General features: G+C 47.6%; 2 protein-coding genes across 3 annotated transcripts in view; one reads left to right on the top strand and one right to left on the bottom strand.

The window, feature by feature from the left end:
• MYLK4 (myosin light chain kinase family member 4) overlaps positions 1-19655 on the bottom strand; it is a 212506-nt gene that overhangs the window by 172723 nt on the left and 20128 nt on the right. The window lies entirely within an intron of this gene.
• The window catches only part of WRNIP1 (WRN helicase interacting protein 1), a 99613-nt gene continuing 96249 nt past the window's right edge, over positions 16292-19655 (top strand). Inside the window, exons 1-2 of one of the 2 annotated variants that reach the window (XM_088471728.1) lie at positions 16292-16668; positions 16774-17277. In XM_088471728.1, coding sequence (XP_088327854.1) covers positions 16648-16668; positions 16774-17277 — 525 coding nt within the window. In that variant the 5' untranslated portion in view covers positions 16292-16647. Of the gene's footprint in view, positions 17278-19655 lie in introns of both variants that reach the window. The other variant, XM_088471727.1, reaches the window with a different exon arrangement.

A 19655-nucleotide genomic window follows, 5' to 3' on the forward strand; every position in this document is an offset into this window, starting at 1 on the left:
GGTGAATAAGAGTTTAATACACAGACACGCTAGTGGATCCCTGGGATTATACTGTTTACTGCACAGTCCGGCTGTCATACTCCATCGAGCGGCTGGTCTGTGACAAGTCTGCGCTCCTGCTGATGAGTGGTTGCAAGCCCTCACATGTGGAACATAGACCAGTGAGTACTTTGTGCAGCTTACAAACCCTAAACACCTCTCTGTATGTTTGTATATACGGCACTCAGTCAAAGTACTTAGGGCCTGATTCAGACCCGCCCGCAAGCACATTGCGCTCGCAAGCGGGTCGATGGTGGCCCAGTGCGCACACGCAGTGTGCGCAATGCACGTGCGCGAACACCGTAGCGAGTGAAACCTTCACTCGCTCCGGAGCTCGCAGCAAAATGGGGCGGCTGTTAGTGTTAATCGAAAATTCGCTCCATTTTGTAGGTGGGTAGGGGTGTGGCTGAACAAACGGAGGAGTTTCCGAAGGAACGCCTGCCATTTGTGGGCGTCCCTACTGACATCACTCGTGATGTCAGTAGTGGACTTCCGGCTCTTTAGAGCTGGAAGTCCACTCGGCATTGCCAGTGCTGAGACCCTACCTTAGGTCACGATATTCGCGACCATCCCCTGCCCGCTCGCACTAGCAGTGGGTGGGCACCCACAGCTTAGCGAGCAGACAGGAAGAAAAAAAATAATAAAAATACTCCTCGCCCTGATTCAGAGCATGCGCTCGTAAATAGCGAGCGGCTCTGAATCAGGCCCTTAGCCCAATATTGGGGTAACAACACACGCCGGAGACACAGATTGTTTAAACCAGGACATTTCCACTTATTTCTTCATATGTGGCAGCTAAAAAGAACATTGTACTAATATGCCCATACAGGAACTGGCATTCTAAATAAGTGGGAGATTAATTGTAATACACAAATCAGAATAATCCCTTCTTGGGTGGATCTAGACAGGCCAATATTATATGAATCCTTAATTTACTGTTTTTATCCAACATACTCTTTTATTAAAAAAGATTGGGATTCAATTTATTGATTTTAGAGCTTGAGCAGATATTGCACTATATTTTATTGTTTTCTGCAATGTATATAATATGCTAATAGTGTTATTGGTTTTAAATATATGTGTGGTTATTCAAACAAGCGCTCCATCCATGTTTTCTAAAATTAATAAACCTGCTTTGGTGCAAGCTGTCAGATCTATCCTCCAAATAGAAAATTATGAGCCCGCCCCGAATCAAAGCATCCACTATTTAAATGACAAAAAGTAGCTTCAGCTGAGTTTTCTCTTTCTGATCAGCTAGCTGAACACATAGCAGCAGCTTGGCAGATGCTTGGTAAGAGGTTTCAGCTCCAAAAATGCCTGACCTATTGTTACCCTTTTCCTGCAGCTCATTGCGCAAAATGGGAAGCTCCCCCAGCAGTAGATTCCCATGTTACGCGATTGATTAAAAGCTCCACATTACCTATACCTACCTATAGCTTCCTCATTAAAGGACCCTACGGATTGAAAGATTGAAACTGGCCTTAAGTCTGTGCATTCCCTGTCAGGAGCCACTGCTCGCCCAACCGTGGCTATTGCCTGGGTAGTGAAAGCAATTGACAGCTGGGCAGATGTCCTAGAAGAGTCTTTCTCCCTAGAGACCTCTAGGGATCAGCTGTCTTATACCCATTTTCCACCTAAATTCCAGGTCTGACCCGGAGTTGGAACAAAGTTCCTATCCGGATCAGACCCGGAATTTTGCCGGCGCCGACTCGGGATATTCCCGAGTCAGCGCCGCTCACACCGCAGTCGGGTCTGCATAGACCCGGCTTTTGCGGAGTGAAAGTGGTCGCTTGGAGATGACGTCATCTCCAAGCGCCACTGAAGCCGGACCAATCGGCCGGCTAGCAGCGCACTCCAGGTCATCGTGACCCGGAGTGCGCTGTTCTCACAGCAGGATTTCACGGGCTACGCCCGTGTTAAACCCTGCTAGTTACCTGGGTTGGATTGCCGGGTCACTCGACCCGGCGATCCAACTCTCTCCACTTTTACACCAGGGACCTGCCCGGGTTAACCCTTCAAAAACCCGGGTTTTAGCTCCGGTGTAAAAGGGGTATTATATAGCTCACATAAGAGATACAGATTCCTATATCGGAGAAGCAACCTTCGATGCTAGTCACCTGGCCTCTAGAGCATCGGCTACGTCAGTGTCTGCCCGCCGCACTCTTTGGCTACCGTCATGGAAGGCGGATTCAGACTCTAAGAAGGCTTTAGAATCATTACCTTAAATTGGTGAGATCTTGTTTGTTTGAAGATTGTAGCCACTTTGGCAGCACCAAAAACTGCTTTTCTGCCCTCAACAACTACTGCAAAGCCTCGGACAATATCCTTCAGGTCCTTTCGTACCCAGTGAAAGCCTAAGGGCCAGTCCTTTCCTCGGCAATCGGGTTCCACAAGGGCCGCCAAGTCCAGGATCAAGCAGACCTGGGCCACTTGAAGTTCTGCTTCCAAATCTGAGGAGAAACCTTTAGCCTGATGGGGCAGGCCCCCCCTGGGGGACCCCAGAGTAGGAGGCCGACTTCTTCAATTTGCCCAGTGCTGGCGTCAAACCATCAAGGATGCTTGGGTACAAGAAATGGTCTCTCACAGGTGCTCCCTCTCATTCCTAAGATGGCCACCGCACCAGTTTTTCTACACAGGCCCTCCATCAGACCCGAGCAGGGCCCTGCTTATCCAGAAAGCCATTCAGTCCTTGCTGCAAGAGGGGGTAATAGTTCCAGTTCCGCTATCTCAGCAAGGGAACGGTTATTATTCTACCCTGTTTCTGGTGCAGAAACCAAATGGGTCTTATTGGCATATCCTCAACCTCAATCCCAAATTCATCAGGGTGCCCAGATTTTGGATGGAAATCCTGCGCTCTATTGTACTAGCTATGGAGCCAGGGGACTTTATGGTATCTCTGGATATTCAGGATGCTTACCTACATGTACCTATAATACCCTCTCATCAGCGATATCTCCGGTTTGCTGTACTACAGCAACATTTCCAATTTCAAGCTCTGCCCTTTGGACTTTCTACAACTCCACTGGTCTTAAATTATGGCGGTCATGGCAGCCCACTGCGTTGTCACGGAGTCAGGCTGCTACCATACCTGGATGACCTCTTGCTCTTAGCACGCTCCCCAGAGGTTCTTTAATGCCATCTTCAGATAACCATTGCCTTCCTACAGAGACACGGCTGGGTAATCAACTGGAAAAAGTTCTCCCTGAACCCTTCACAAAGGATTGTCCATCTGGGGGCCCTTTTGGATTCTCAAGCTCAGAGAATCTTCCTGACAATGGACAAGATCTCCACACTTACTCCTCAGTCTCCGAAGCTCAGTTCACTCAGCAATGTAAATTCTTGGATCCATGGTATCCACCTTCGACATGGTGGAGTATGCTCAGTTCCATTCCAGGCCTATGCAATACCTCATCCTCTCCAGATGGAATGGGTTGCCCCATCAGATGTTATGATTGTCGGTGATCCAACACCCAAGAATCCCTGTGGAAGAGCGGTACAGACAAGGTGGAAAGAGAAGTTTATTAATTGCTCCGGACAACTGGCTGAAAGCTGGTAGAAGAAGTCTTGTCGATGGTAGTAGACACAAGTGGAGGCATTTGCGCCAGATAGCTGTAGCGGTTGGCCAACCGGTAAAGATGAAGCTGGTGCCAAAGATTTGGCTGAGTGGCTGGGTGGAGCAGCTGAGGCCGAGGTAGCGGCTTGAGGCCGATGTTGTAACCGAGGCCGATGTTGCGGCTTGAGACCGATGTCGCGGCTTGAGACCGATGTCGCGGCATGAGGCTGATGTTGCGGCATGAGGCCGATGTTGTGGCTTGAGGCCGATGTCGCGGCATGAGGCTGATGTTGCGGCATGAGGCCGATGTTGCGGCTTGAAGCCGATGTTGTGGCTAGAGCCCGATGTTGCGGCTTGAGGCCGATGTTGTGGCTAGAGCCCAATGTTGTTGCCTGAGGGCCTGATTCAGACCCGCTCACGAGCTCTGAGTGCTCGCAAGTGGGTCAATGTTGCCCAAGTGCGCATGCGCATGACGGAGGCGGCTCCATCGTGCGCATGTGCGAGACCTGAATAACAATGGCCAAGCCGTCATTAAGGGTCTCGCACCAAAGGGGGCGTGCTGTTAATGGTGATTGACAGCATGCCCCCTTTGGTGGGAGTGCCGGGGGCGTGGCTGCCCAGACGGAGGCGTTTCCATGGGAACGCCTACCGTCTGGGGCTGGTCCCACTGATGTCAGTGGGAGTGCTGCTGGAGTGGCTAAGAAGCCGGGTATGCAGGCTGTGGGAGAACGGCTGCTGGAGTGGCTGAGAAGCCGGGCATGCAGGCTATGGGAGAACGGCTGCTGGAGTGGCTGAGAAGCCGGGAAACAGTCCACGGTGAAATAGCTGGGAGAAAATAGATGACCATGCAGAGCTGAGCCGAGCGTTGTGAAATGGACACTATAGCTGGCAAGACAGCTAGAATCCAGTGCGTAAAAATAGAAGAAGGATTCATCAGGTGACATGGGAGGAACTCAGCCCAGGTCTCAGACGTCCCGATCTCCTGGGAGCAGATCCAGTGGGGAGAGGAGCAGGAGAGTCTTGAGCCATGTACAAGTCCTGGACTGGATCCCAGACAAAGATTCTCTCTCCAGAGGTTCGTCTATCCCTCTCATCCAACCTAACCAAGGGTCACCCCTTTTGGATCACGGAGTGGGTACTCCTTACAATGGATGCAAGCCTCTGCGGCTGGGGTGCAGTGACTAGTCAACACTCGTTCCAGGGCCATTGGACATCGGATGAGTCGACCCTGCCAATCAATGTATTGGAACTCTGAATCATCTACAGAGTTCCAATGGCTCAAGAAATTCTTCAGGGCAAGCCTGTGCAAGGGCAGTCCGACAACGCCACAGCAGTGGCCTACATTAATCACCAAGGAGGCACTCGAAGTTGGGCAACAATGACTGAAATGTCATGCATTCTCGCATGGGCCGAAGGTCACCTCCGGACCATCTCTGCGGTGTTCATTCTGGGGGTTCTCAACTGGGAAGCATACTTCATCAGCTATCACGACATGAATGCCCGGGAATGGTCTCTCCAACCAGAGGTCTTTCAACTCCTAGTGGACAAGTGGGGCCTGCCAGAGATGGACCACATGGTGTCCCGAAACACAATCGCAAGCTGCCAGTGTACAGGTCCAGAACAAGGATGCCGAAGCACCCTTCATAGATGCCTTGTCGATGAAGTGGACCTTCCATCTGGTGTACCTATTACCAACAGTCTACCTTCTTCCTCGAGTCCTATGGAAGTTCAAATAAGACGGAGGCACTGTCCTGCTGGTGGCTCTGGCCTGGCCTAGACAACATTGGTACACCGATCTTCACAGCCTCTCCTCTCCTACTTCCTCAATGTCCGGACCTGTTGTCTCAAGGTCCATGTCTACATCTGGACCTGGCCCATCTGTCTTTGACAGCATGACTCTTGAAACATCCTTCTTAAGGTCCAAAGGATTTTCTAGCTCAGTGGTCCAGACTATGCTCAGAACCTCAGAGGTTGGCGTAAGTGGTGTTCTTCCAGAAGTTTTGACCCTCAAGTTTTTATGGTATCTAGATTCCTGGCCTTCCTTCAAACAGGATCTTGGACTCCACCTGGCCTCAGTGAAAGTGCATGTCTCTTCTCTGTCCATCTGGCTCCAGCGCAGAATTGCTCTAATGCCCTTCCTTCAGGGTGTCCTCCGTATTCAACCTCCCTTCATTCCTCCAGGGGTGCCGTGGGATTTGTCAGTGGTTCTCCAGGCCCTTCAGAGCCCTCCGTTTGAAACCATGGAATCTGTGGAACTGGCACACAGCAAAGATTCTCTTTCTTCTGGCTCTTGCGTCCGCCCGTAGGTTGTCAGATTTAGGGGCGCTTTCTTGTCGCTCCCCATTTCTGATTTTTCATCAGGACAGGGCAGTTCTTTGAAGTCGTCCTAACTTCCTTCCCAAGGTTGTTTCTCATTTCCATATTAATGAGGAAATCATAGTCCCGGACTTCCAATCACCAGACCTCTCGGCAGGTGAGGCCTCCTTGGATGTGGTCCATGCTTTCAGAATCTATGTGGACTGTACAAGTTCTCTTCGGAAAACAGATTCCCTATTTGTCCTCTATGGATTCCACAAGAAGGGCTGGCCAGCTGACAAACAGACTCTGGCCAGATGGCTTCGCATGACTATCTCACAGGCTTACACACAGATGGGCCTTCCTGTGCCAGGTACCATCTCTGCTCATTCCACTCGCTCTGTGGGATCCTCATGGGCAGCTCGCCGTGGCGCCTCAGCTGAACAGCTTTGTAAGGCAACCATGTGGTCTTCTGTCCACACCTTTCTTAGGGTTTATGTCTTCGATACCTTTGCCTTTCAGGATGCTTCATTTGGACGCAGAATACTTCTCTCAGCTCAGGAGCGTCCCCACCCTTGAATACTGCTATGGGGCATCCCCATGGTATCCCTGTGGATCCCTATGGACAACAAAGAAGAATTAAATTAGAGTTATGGTAAAACTTACCTTTGTTAACTCTCTTTCTTCGAAGTCCATAGGGTCCACAGGGCACCTGCTCTGACACACCTGGTTTCTGGGTCACCGATTTCCTTTTTCTCTTTGATGTGAGACTGTGATTATTCTGTGTACCAGTCTTCCTTCTCTCCTCTACTCCTCCTGCCTTGATCTTGTTAACAAATGGGTTTGCTTCAGGCTCAGGGGCGGGGTTTAGGGGGAGGAGGGACCGTTGCATCCTGGCAGTTGAAAGCTTAACTGTTTGGTGTCTGGTCCTTATCCACCACCTATACCCCATGGTATCCCTGTGGACCCTAAGGAGAGTTAACAAAGGTAAGTTTTACCATAACTCTTAGTCTGACCTGGGGTTTGGAACATGTTTCCAACCTGGATCAGACCCAGGACTGACCCCTGTCCCATTGCTGAGCCAAGCCGGGTTATGCCCATGTCGGCACCATTCACAATGGAGCTGGGTCTGCAGTGACTTAGCTCTTCCGGACTTGAAGTGGACGCTTGGAGATGATGTACTCTCCAAGCACCGCTGAAGCCGGCCAACCGGGTAGCATGTGGCACGACTCGGGTCATCGTGACCCGGCTCGGGCCGTTTACACTGCAGGATGACACAGGAACAACCCGTGTCCAACCCTGCAAGCTACCCGAGTTGGATCCCTGGGTCACTGCACCCGGGTGGATCCATTTACACTGACTAAAATGCCAAGCATGATGCACATTCACATACGAAAACCCAGGATTTTAATGTTGGTGTAAAAGGGGTATTAATAATAACAAGAGCACATTCTGGAATAAAAATATTTAGTAACCAGGGCTGCTACTAACAATGACGTAGCCAAATTTTGACAAGAGGAGGAGTAAAGATGCAAAAATAATATACTTGCCTACCCTCCCGGAATGGCCAGGAGGCTCCCGTAAATCGGGTGACACTCCCGGCCTCTCGGAAAGGTGGGCAAGTCCCCCGGGGCTGGGGCCACCTGGTTGCAGTCGCACACTTTCCCAGTGAAGTGGACGGCACGGGCGGCCGATGACGCGATTAGCGTTAAATTGCTTCATCGTGGTCCACCCCCCGCTCCACAATGCCTATAATCTCAGCATTGTATAGCGGAGGCGGGGCTACAATGATACATTGCATTGTCATGCCCCAAGACCCCACCCACACCCACTGAGCCCTACCCATTGCCGCCCCAGAACCTTCCACCTCCACAGAGCCCTGCCCCCCACAGTGCCAACCTGGATACTTCCTTCCAGAGGAGGCAGCCAAAAGATCGGCCACTAGGTTTACTGTAGGTGTTTCAAAACTATATCAACTTCTAGATGCATTATTTGCATCCAAATTACATCAACTATTACCCATTACATTAATACCCCAACACTTATGCACTACCGTCTACTACTACACTCTGGTGGCTCTACTGGTTGCAGCGTGCATGCCCGGAGCATCTAAATGATGCTCTGGGCAGATCTGCAGTACACTACTGGTTGCAGGATAACTTTGCAAACACAATTCAGGAGTTGTGGGGCAGCAATGGTGCCGCCCCAGGACCCTATGCCCTTGGCGATGTCACTGCTTGCATACCGCTAGTTACGGCCCTAGTGGAATAAGAAATTAAGTATGTGTAAGTAGTACAGCGGTTCCCAAACTGTGTGCAGTAGCACCCGGGGGGGGCCTCGGGTCACTTGCAGGGATGCCTAAGGTTGGTGGTTCAGCACCAAATCAAATTTTTATGGTCAAAATATGTAAATATGTGGACAAACAGAAGCACAAACCTGTCCACCACCACACAACTGAACCTAAGGATGACAGGTAAGCACAATTTACTTCACTTTACTACTTCACTACATTTTTTTCTGAATAACAAACTTTTGGCTTAGGGGTGCCATGAAAACAATATTGATGAACTAGAGCGTCGTGATTCAAAAACGTTTGGGAACTACTGAAGTAGTATAAAGTATACAGGTGAATGAGAGATAAATTGTGATATACAGAAAGGTGTCAGAATATAAAGAAAGAAGTATGTTGTGAAACTGTCCTTTGAACAGAGTAGGGGTACACAAAAAAAATGTGTACAGAAATGAATTGGACCTTTAGAAAGAGGTGGATGAATACTAATGGAATGGACATTTTTATTTCCAAAAAACGTAATGTAGTTTTAAAGCACTTATAACAAGTGAAAAAAATGCCAAGGTGCTCATTAACCAATATTTGTCCATGTACAATTCAGACAAGTGCACTGAGATTCATTACCTGCATTCATGCAAGGACTGCCAAATGCCAAAAGTTAACTAACGTGTGAACGAGGACTAATGCCATTTCACAAATGCCCTACTGTTCACTTCACCCTGCCAATGACTGCAGCATAACCTTTTCCCTGATCACCTCTTCTGCCTCCAAGATTTATCTGGTACTGCTCCCAACCACTGGAATGCACTGCCACAACGCTCAATCATACTTTCCTCCAGCTATTCAGCTTTTTAAAGTGTCTTTAAAACTCATCTTTTCAATGAAACCTACCACCCCTCCTTCTAATCTCCAGTCACTGGCAACTCTGGGCCTGATTCAGAGCCGCTCGTAAGCGGCCGCTCGTTCGCTCCGAGCGATGTTCGCACATCTGTGCATGCGTATGGGTTGTAATATGCATGCGCCAACCAGTCATTGCGGTCGGAAATCGAGCGCTCGCAAAATAGCGAGTGCCTGCTAATTTGAGTGACAGGATGAGGCGTTTGTGGGTGGTAACAGGGGAAGGTGCTTGAAAACGGGGAGTGGTGATCCGAACGCAGGCGTGCCAAGGGTGTGCATAATTAACAAAGCAGCGTCATCGACCACGTCACTTGGTTGTTTCTTAGCCTGAGCTGTTCGCATGATTGCGGTAGGAAAATCCTACCACAAGCACTGCGAGCAGTTCAGACGCCTTTCGATGTACTCGATTAATCTAATAAATAGCGCAGATGATGTAGGATGCGAACGTCCAGGGGGCGTCTTTACAAAATAGCGAGCGCATGTTTCGTTCGCTCGCTCAGACATAGAGGCGTCACCAGACCGCAAAGAGCGAGCGCTCCATTTAAATAGCCGGCCCCTTTTTCTGAACGAGCGAGCGCAAATAGCGTCTGGCTCTGAATCAGACCCTCTGCTCCCCTTCCTCTCTATGGGCCTGATTCAGAGACAGGTGCAATGCCGATATTTACGCAGAACAAGTGATTGTTTGCTAATTCGCATGCGCAAATGTTGCAGTGCGCAGCGATTGTTTTGTTTGTATAGAGGATCTATTCACAAAGTGAGAGACAGGCAGTGGCGGACTGGTTCATGAAGGGCCCACATGGGAATGTAATAATAGAGGCCCACAAAGGGGTGTGGCCAGTCACTGGAAGGGGTGTATCTATCTATATACATATATAAATCCGTCCTTGGTCTGGAACTCCCAATAACAATGTTTAACTGCGGCCAGTGCCCTCACAAAATGAATGTACAGTGCAATGGCATGGCATTCATGGCATCTTAGAATGAATGGCAGGATCAAGGTGGTAGTGCAGATAGATAGTGGCGAGTATAGAGGGATCAGGGAGGTAGTAGTAAGCACAAAGGAATCAGAGAGGTAGTGATGAGCCACCCAGTAACCTTTGCAATGCTGGTCAGTTGTGCGTAAATTAGACCACTACACATGTACTAACATTTTGCCACACTTTAGAGCCCCTCATAATATACCACAGTGTATTGCATCTACATTATTCCACACTATAATGCCTCCCACATTATGCTACACTGTAGTGCACCACACATTATGCCACACTATAGTACCCACACATTATGGTACACTGTAGAGCCCACACATTATTGTACCCACACATTATGCCACCTGTAGTGGCAACACATTATGTTACCTGTACCCACACATGCCACCTGTAGTGCCCACACATTATGGCACCTGTAGTCCCACACATTATGCCACCTGTAGTGCTCACACATTATGCCACACTGTAGTACCCACACATTATGGCACCTGTAGTGCCCACACATTATGCCACACTGCAGTGCCCAAACACTTTGCTACGCTGTAGTACCCACACATTATGCCACACTGTAGTGCCAACACATTATGCAACACTGTAGTCCCCACACAATATTCCACACCTTATGCTACACTGTAGTCCCCACACATTATGCCACACTGTAGTCCCCACACATTATTCCACACTATAGTCCCCACATTTGCCATCTGTAGTGCCCACACTATATGCTACATTGTAGTGCTCCCACTTTATGCTACACTGTAGTGCCCACACATTATGCCACCTGTAGTGACCAAACATTATGCCATCTGTAGTGCCCACACATTATGCTACAATGTAGTGCCCACACATTATGCCACCTGCAGTGCCCACACATTGTTACACTGTAGTCGCCACACATTATGCCACCTGTAGTGCACGCACATTATGCCACCTCTAGTGCCCACAGATTATGCTACACTGTAGTCTCCACACATTATGCCACCTGTAGTGCACACACATTATGCCACCTTTAGTGCCCACACATTATGCTACACTGTAGTCCCCACACATTATACCACCTGTAGTGCCCACGCATTATGCCACCTCTAGTGCCCCCACATTTTGCTACACTGTAGTGCACACACATTATGCTACACTATAGTGCCCACATTATGCCACTTCTAGTGCCCACACATTATACCACCTCTAGTGTCCACACATTATGCCACCTGCAGTGCCCACACATTATGCTACACTGTAGTTCTCACACATTATGGCACCTGTAGTACCCACTCATTATGCCACCTGTAGTGCCCACTCATTAAGCCACCTGTAGTGCCCATGTATTATGCCACCTCTAGTGCCCCCACATTATGCTACACTGTAGTGCCCACACATTATGCCACCTCTAGTGCCCACACAGTATACCACCTCTAGTGTCCACACATTATGCCACCTGTAGTACCAACACATGCTTCCTCTAGTGTCCACACATTATGCTACACTGCAGTTCCCACACATTATGCCACCTGTAGTACCCACACATTATGCTACACTTAAGTGCCCCCACACATTATGCCACCACTAGTGCCCACACATTATACTACACTGTAGTGCCCACACATTATGCCACCTGTAGTGCCAACACATTATGCTACACTGAAGTGCCCACACATTATGCCACCTGTAGTGCCAACACATTATGCTACACTGAAGTGCCCATGCATTATGCCACCTCTAGTGCCCACACATTATGCTACACTGTAGTGCCCACACATTATGCCACCTGTAGTGCCCACACATTATGCAACTTGTAGTGCACACACATTATGCCACCTCTAGTGCCCTCACATTATGCTACACTGTAGTGCCTACACATTATGCCACCTCTAGTGCCCACACACTATGCTACACTGTAGTGCCCCCATTATGCCACCTCTAGTGCCCACACATTATACCACCTCTAGTGTCCACACATTATGCCACCTGTGGTGCCAACAAATGATGCTACCTCTAGTACCCACAGATTATTTTACACTGTAATTCCCACACATTATGCCACCTGTAGTACCCACACATTATGCTACACTTAAGTGCCACCACACATTATGCCACCACTAGTGCCCACACATTATGCCACCCGTAGTGCCCACACATTATGCTACATTGTAGTCTCCACACATTATGCCACCTGTAGTGCACACATTATGCCACCTCTTGTGCCCACACATGCTACACTGTAGTGCCCACACATTATGCAACTTGTAGTGCACACACATTATGCCACCTATAGTGCCAACACATTATTCTACACTGTAGTCCCCACAAATTATGCCACCTGTAGTGCCAACACATTATGCTACACTGAAGTGCCCCCACATTATGCCACCTGTAGTGCCCATGCATTATGCACCTGTAGTGCCCACGCATTATGCCACCTGTAGTGCCCACACATTATGCTACACTGAAGTGCCCACACATTATGCCACCTGTAGTGCCCACACATTATGTTACGCCGTAGTGCCCACACATTATGACACCTCTAGTGCCAACACATTATGCCACCTCTAGTGCCCACACATTCTGCCACCTCTAGTGCCCACGCATTATGCCACCTGTAGTGCACACACATTATGCCACTTCTAGTGCCCACACATTATTCAACACTGTAGTCCACACTCATTATGCCACCTGTAGTACCCACGCATTTTGCCACCTCTAGTGCCCCCATATTATGCTACACTGTAGTGCCCACACATTATGCTACACTGTAGTCCCCACACTTTATGCCACCTGTAGTCCCCACACATTATACCACCTGTAGTGCACACACAGTGTACTCACCAGCAGCATAATCAGGCAGCCGGCAGGGAAGCAGTCACAGCTTCACAATGAGTCACACCCATGAGCCTGCGCTGCTGCTGCTAAACTCCAGGTCCATGTCATGGGCTCAGCACCTGCTCCTCTGACCCCACTGCAGAGACTACTGGGATTTATTACCCAGTAGTACACTGTAGTGCTGGGTCTGAGTGACTGCACTGTCCCCATGTCCCCTGCGTGTAGCTGCCGGCCGCGACAGTCATAGCCTTCATAAGTGCCCGGCAAGCAGCTGCACTGCAGCCTGCCATAAAGTTAAAAACATCACCATAGGCCACGACCTCCAGCGATAGGGGGCGTGGCTACAAGTCAGTGGGGCCCACCGGGGATTTCTTCGAATCCCCTGTGGCCCAGTCCAAACCAGGTAGTCAGCGTTTGGGGGAGGTTAACCGGGGTTGGTATCCAGTCTTTAGATCTACTGTACAATAAAAAGGTAGACAATGTTTAGGTAGACACCTCAAGTTAGACAGGCAATAGGTCGACAGGGACACAAGGTCGTCAGGGTCAATAGGTCGACACACTAAAAAGCGACATGTAAGAAGGTCGACAGGTACAAATGATCAACATGGTCAAAATGTCGACATACAATTGGCCGTAACACCTCCATTTTCTGTAACGCTGCCTCCAAATGCAATCCAGCATGCTGTGGTGCTTGAGATATTGCGAGTGATAGCGCAGTGCAGCTTTTGCGCAAATCTAAAAATATCGAAGATGTACGTATTTTTCGGTCTTATGTACATTTCTGAATTAGGCCCATAATTATAATTTAATTGTTTTACATTTTATTTTAAATACTTTTCAATAAATATTCAACAAACGTTCATAAAGCCAAGATTATAGATAAAATGATACATTTATTGCGTTCAATTTGTTGAATAAGAATTACACATAAGTTGGCTTGTACTAGAAAAACTATAACCTTGCTGTGACTAGACTAAGGGCCTGATTCAGAGATGTACGCTAACGGTTAGCGCACATCTCTGGTGGTGGGAGGACTGCGCATGCGCAGGAGGAGTACTATGCATTTGCAGTCCCCGTCTGCGAGTTCTCGCAGAGCCTCACAGCCGCAGCCTGATTGACAGGTTGCAGCGTATAGGAGGCGGAGCGGGGTCGTTCCTGGCAGCTTTACTGGAAACGGGGGCGTATCGCCCCCATTTTTCGAGAGTGATGAGGCCAGGGTCTGCATGGGTGCCAAAACCGCAGCCTGGCCAAAGGGACAACAATTGCGACCGATGGTCGCGTTTGTTCGGATGGTGATCCCAGGCTGCGATCTTACAGATGCAGCAAGGAGGTATCTGACACCTCCTTCTGCATTTGCATTTTAAATGGACGGAATTGCACAGCCGCTTGTGTGTGGCTGTGCAATTCCGTTCATCTTTGAATCAGGCCCTAAGAGGCATATATACTAAGCAGTGGATTTACAAGGCCTTTGAGTATTACAGAGTTTGCCTGCCATATTTAAAAGGGCAATAATACTTAATGCAAAACAAGCCTGATTTGCATTTACTATTATTGCCCTTTTAAATATGACAGGCAAAATTGGTAAAAGTCCACTGCTTAGTAGATATGCCCCTAAAACACCTGGGACAAACCTCTTAATTAAAGGCACTCGACAACTACATAATAATGCGGCAATCTACTTATACTGTCTAGTAATTATTTCACTGAAAAGCTGTATTGAAGAAGCAGCAATCTACAATATTCTATTTTTAACAGAACTATATTGTAGAAGCGGCAATCAGCAATATAGTAATATAATATTTCACACGGGATGGGGTGCATAACGCATAGCAATTTGCATGCGATGTATCCCACCTTTCATCGCATGCATTACAGCATTAATTACGCAGGTATGCATGAATAAAATCACAAAGGAAAGTTCTCCCAATAGGAGCTGTCCTTTTCGAAAGAAGGAATTTCTGGCTCATGACCTAGAAGTCCTTCTGCGCATGCGTTGAGTGACGCACACGCCGCGGGGGCAGGGGGGTCGCTGGGAGGGAACCGATTGGATCCATTCGCAAATATAAGCACAAAGGCTTCTCTTGCTTACCCACTGCATCCAAGCGCCGGAATGTATCGCATTCCGGGGCTTGGTGCATATGCAGTGAGCGGCCAAACCTCCGAAAAAGTCATTTTCGTAGGTTTGCCCGCAATATCTGCAATGGTGCATCTAGGGGTGGGCAATAAGCAGCCTACCATCTGTTGTTGAACTACACATCCCAGCATGCTTTGCAACAGTTTAAGCATGACTTTGGGGCCTATTCATCAACACTAAATTAACGTTTTTAAGGACATTTTCCTTAAATAACGTTATTTTAGTATTCATGAAGTATCTTAATGCAGGAGATATCACTGATATCTCCTTGCTAAGTCCCCCTGCGTTAATTTCCACACTCCCCATACATTAGTATTGGGATGTGAAAATTATGGTATTCATCAAATTCCGAATATTATGTATTTTCGGAATTTGATGGAGGTACTATCCACCACTGTGAGGTGGCGAATAGCAGGTGAAACTTACCTGATTACAGCTGGACAGGTCCCCCGACGTCTCCCTCCGGCGCTCTGATGCGTCCTCTGGCTCCGAAGGCTGGTCGGACACTGTGGTCTCTCAGCAGAACACAATAAAGATTAGAAAAAAAAAATATATATATATTTTTTCTAATCTGTACTGTGGTCTGCTGGGAGACCCCATGACAGACCAGCAGGACGGAGCCAGAGGCTGCTGCGTGGACATGTAAGTGCGGGATGGGGGGGAGGTGAGCGGAGGGTGGAGGGGGAGGTACACAAAATTACCACAGCTCTAAGTACTGCTGCATATGCGCTGGGTTTACGAATGTAACAGCGCATGCGCAGCACGGATTCCAGCTGCGGTAATGCAATGTAGTGAGGAAAAACTATCTATTTCCCGAAAAGCTGTCATCGCAGAAATGACAGCTTTTCGGAATAGTTATGGAGAGGAGGAATGATGAATTCCTCCTGTAATTAGGTAGAACTCCATGCGAGTTCTAAACCTAATTACCTCCATCGAATTTTATGTGTTAATGAATAGGCCCCCAAATATCAAAAATGTTGCAGGACATGCTGGGATGTGTAGTTCTACAATATCTGGGGAGCCGCTTCTTGCCCACCCTATAGTAATATATTATTTTATTTCACACTATTGTAGAAGAACAATCTACAATATACTTTTGCACTGGAAAGCTGTCTTGTAGAAGCGTGGTGAGCACTGTATCTGTAAGATGGGATATTTACAGTGAGGGTGCACTGAGAATGATGATGTGTAGTGTAGAGCTGGCATATACAGGGTAGGCGGCGCCGGACTACATTTCCCACAGTGCTACAGTAACATCACAGAGACTTGAGGCGGAGGGGTAGAGCTGCAGGAAGGAAATTGCTGTACTGTTGCCGGGACTGGGGTTACTTACTAAGTGCTTCATTTCGCGGGAAAACTATTACAAGTCTATTACTTTCCTTCGGGCTTGTGTCACCAGCGGCTGCCTGATTTCTGTAGGAGCTGCTTATAATTGTTAATTTAGTGTTATTGTTGTAGCTTGGTGTATGACAGCTCTGACAGTCACATAGCTCTCCCCCACCCCACCCCACACTACACAGCACGTTATTGTGAGCACTAACGATTAATACTGGAGTTATTCACATAAACCTAGTGTGGTAGGGAGGTAACATCAGTGATCAGTTTTGTTATTTGCTTCATTCCAGAAAATAGGATGGAGCAAGCTGCTGAGGTGGTGAGTCTGTCACCAGACAATATAGAGAGCACAGTGAAATGCCCAGTCTGTGCCCTAGCGATGCCAGCCTTAGATATTAACTCTCATCTTGACTCCTGCCTGCAGTTAAATCCAAGTGGTGTGGTGCCAAAGAAAAGGCGCCTTTGTTCTGATGAGGAAGACGCCGCTGGGGGTTCTCCGTGTACTGGGAAGCCTCAGGGATCAGCAGCACCCAGATTCCCCATGTTCAATAAACATAAGTCCACTGATTCATTCTGTGAGGAGACCCGATCTAAGTTGCCTTTTTTTTCTACACCCTCACCTAAAAGGACGGAGACAAATAGCAAGTGGCAGGACATGAATGCGGGGTCCTGTTCTGGGGTCCAAAAGCAAGAGCATATTTACAGAGGGCAGAAATCACAACGTGAGACCATCGAAGACCAACAGAAAGAAAAGAGCTTGGCAGAGAGATTAGATGGCAAACCTCTGGCTGACAAAATGAGGCCGTGTACACTGCAACACTACATGGGCCAAAATAAAGTATTAGGAGAGAGCACCATGCTAAGGAACCTGCTCCAAGCCAATGACATCCCTTCCGTCATACTTTGGGGGCCTCCTGGCTGTGGCAAGGTTGGTTTGCACATTACAGTTTTCATTTCATCTAGTTTGTGTTAATTCCACACATTTTGGCTCTTATCTACTTGTCCTCTTCCATAAATGGGTCCTCTTGCATACATGTAAGAAAAGTATTCTACATTAAAATTGTCATGTTCATTGTACCTGTTTACTTGTTTTTCTATCGGGTATTTAAAATACTCCTGTTTTAAAATATATACTTAAAGAGACCACAAATGAGAGCAGATAGTGATAGTTTCATCTGATATGCACTGTTTGAGGGAAAATCTTTAAAACTTGGACTGTCAATGTAAATTAGGAAGAATGATGCAACTGTGTTTTTAAATTGATTTGAACACCATTGTTTTGTGGAAGTCCTGTTTTGATGAAATATGCTTTAGACAATATTTGTGTACATTGAACCATCAAAAATCAAAGGTTTCATTTTCTCAGTCATGCCAAAATAATTCCGTATTTCGGAATATTTGGATATGGGAGACTCAACCTGTAGCAGCTTTTTGTGCTTGCAGTTGAGTTTGTAGGAAGGGAGGTTTCATTTAAGGTGGGTACACATTAAATGATATGAGTACTTAGCGATCTAACGGGCCGACATATTGGGCGTCCGGTACACATTAGACGATCCAGTGCCGACCAATCAAAGTGTTGGTCCCTGCCGCATCCCGCTGCATGGGGTCGTTAGTCGCATTGTCCAATTGAGCTGCATGTAGGGACGCCCTGACGGTGCGACTGACCAACTAACGGGAGCGCACATGGCCTGACAGAGCATACACATTAGACGATATTGACACAATATCGGGACCGATCCATAGGATCTGCCGAGAGTACCCACATTTACTGTATGGGCAGAAACTGCACAATCACAATTCTAGACATCATCCATGTAACATTTGATGCAGCCAGCAGAGAGCACACTGAGACTGTATCTGAGAACTTTGTTACACCTCTTCTTTATTTTATAAAACCATTATGATTTTCTGAAACTATAACTTGTTGCAAGAATGAAATTGTCTGGAAAATATGGGTAAGTGCAAATAGAGGGTACACACTAGACGATGTGCCCAATATGTCACCTGATCTGCAGGATTGGACGACATACAGTCTAGAGCAGTGGTTCCCAAACTGTGCGCCGTGGCACCCTGGGGTGCCTTGGGACATTTGCAGGGGTGCCTCAGGTTGGTGGCCCAGCACCAAATCAAATTATTTATGGTCAATTTAATGTAAATATGTGAACAAACAGAAGTGCAAACCAATCCACCATCACATAACTGAACCTAAGGATGATAGATCAGCATATTTTACTTCACTTTACTATTTTACTAAAAAAATTCTGAATTTCTCAATAACAATCTTAAACTTAGGGGTGCCGTGAAAACAATGCTGATACTCTAGGGCGTCGTGATTCCAAAAAGTTTGGAAACCACTGTTCTAGGGTGTACCGAGCTTATGTCAACTGGTCCTGTTCATTGAAACCTTATAGCTTCATATTTACATGATGTTTATTTGCCTATTCTGAATTACACTGAGCTGCTTTCACCAGAAGGCGAGTTAGGCTAGGGTCTTGCAAAATTGTGATCATACATCACTAGGGTGTTTTTAGCAAATGTCATTTCCATTTGACTGGAGTCTACTACTGCTTTTTGAGTGAAAACATTTTAATTTGGACACAGAGATCAGTGACTTATGTGACTAGAGTGTTTTGTGACATTAATAGGGTTTTACTGAAAAAGGGCATAGTTACAGTTCTTAGTCTTCTGGTAACTACTGTAATTTGACAAGAATTAAGAGGTTTAAACACCTATGAGAACGTGTCTATAATGTATTTTTTTAAGTATACCATAGTGTGCCCTAAAGGTCCTGATTACTTTACACATTCTAAAGAAGGAACACAGGGCCTAATTAATTTAGGATCGATATTGCTAAAGCGTACGCAGACGGCTGATTGTTGCGTACTGCGCATGCATCGCAGTGCAAAAAGGCACCCCTGCGATCGCATTGCGATCACACAAACCATCGAGAGCATTCACAGAGTGATTGACATGCAGTGAGCGTTTGGGGGTGGTGATGGAGGAGTGGTCGGAGAAACGCAGGCGTGTCTGTCCGTTTGAACACCGTTGCATGGGCCAGTGATTGCAAAATACGCACTATAGCCCATTTTTATGCGCTACAGGGAGTTGCAGACCCGATTTTAAAAACTGAGCGGGTCCTGCAGGACGCGCTGTTTTTGGGCTGCGCTGTGTGCAGCAGTCGCTCACTGCCGACGTCGTCTTCTCAACCAATAGCTACCGGCGTCTTCTTTCCCAATCTCTGGCTTCAGCAGTTAAGTCTGACCTGTCAGTCAGACGTCGGCCGGCTCACCACGCTCTGACCTGGGA

The sequence above is a fragment of the Taudactylus pleione genome, unplaced genomic scaffold (genome assembly GCF_031769625.1).
Source record: "Taudactylus pleione unplaced genomic scaffold, aTauple2 ptg000116l, whole genome shotgun sequence".
Classification (NCBI taxonomy): domain Eukaryota; kingdom Metazoa; phylum Chordata; class Amphibia; order Anura; family Myobatrachidae; genus Taudactylus; species Taudactylus pleione.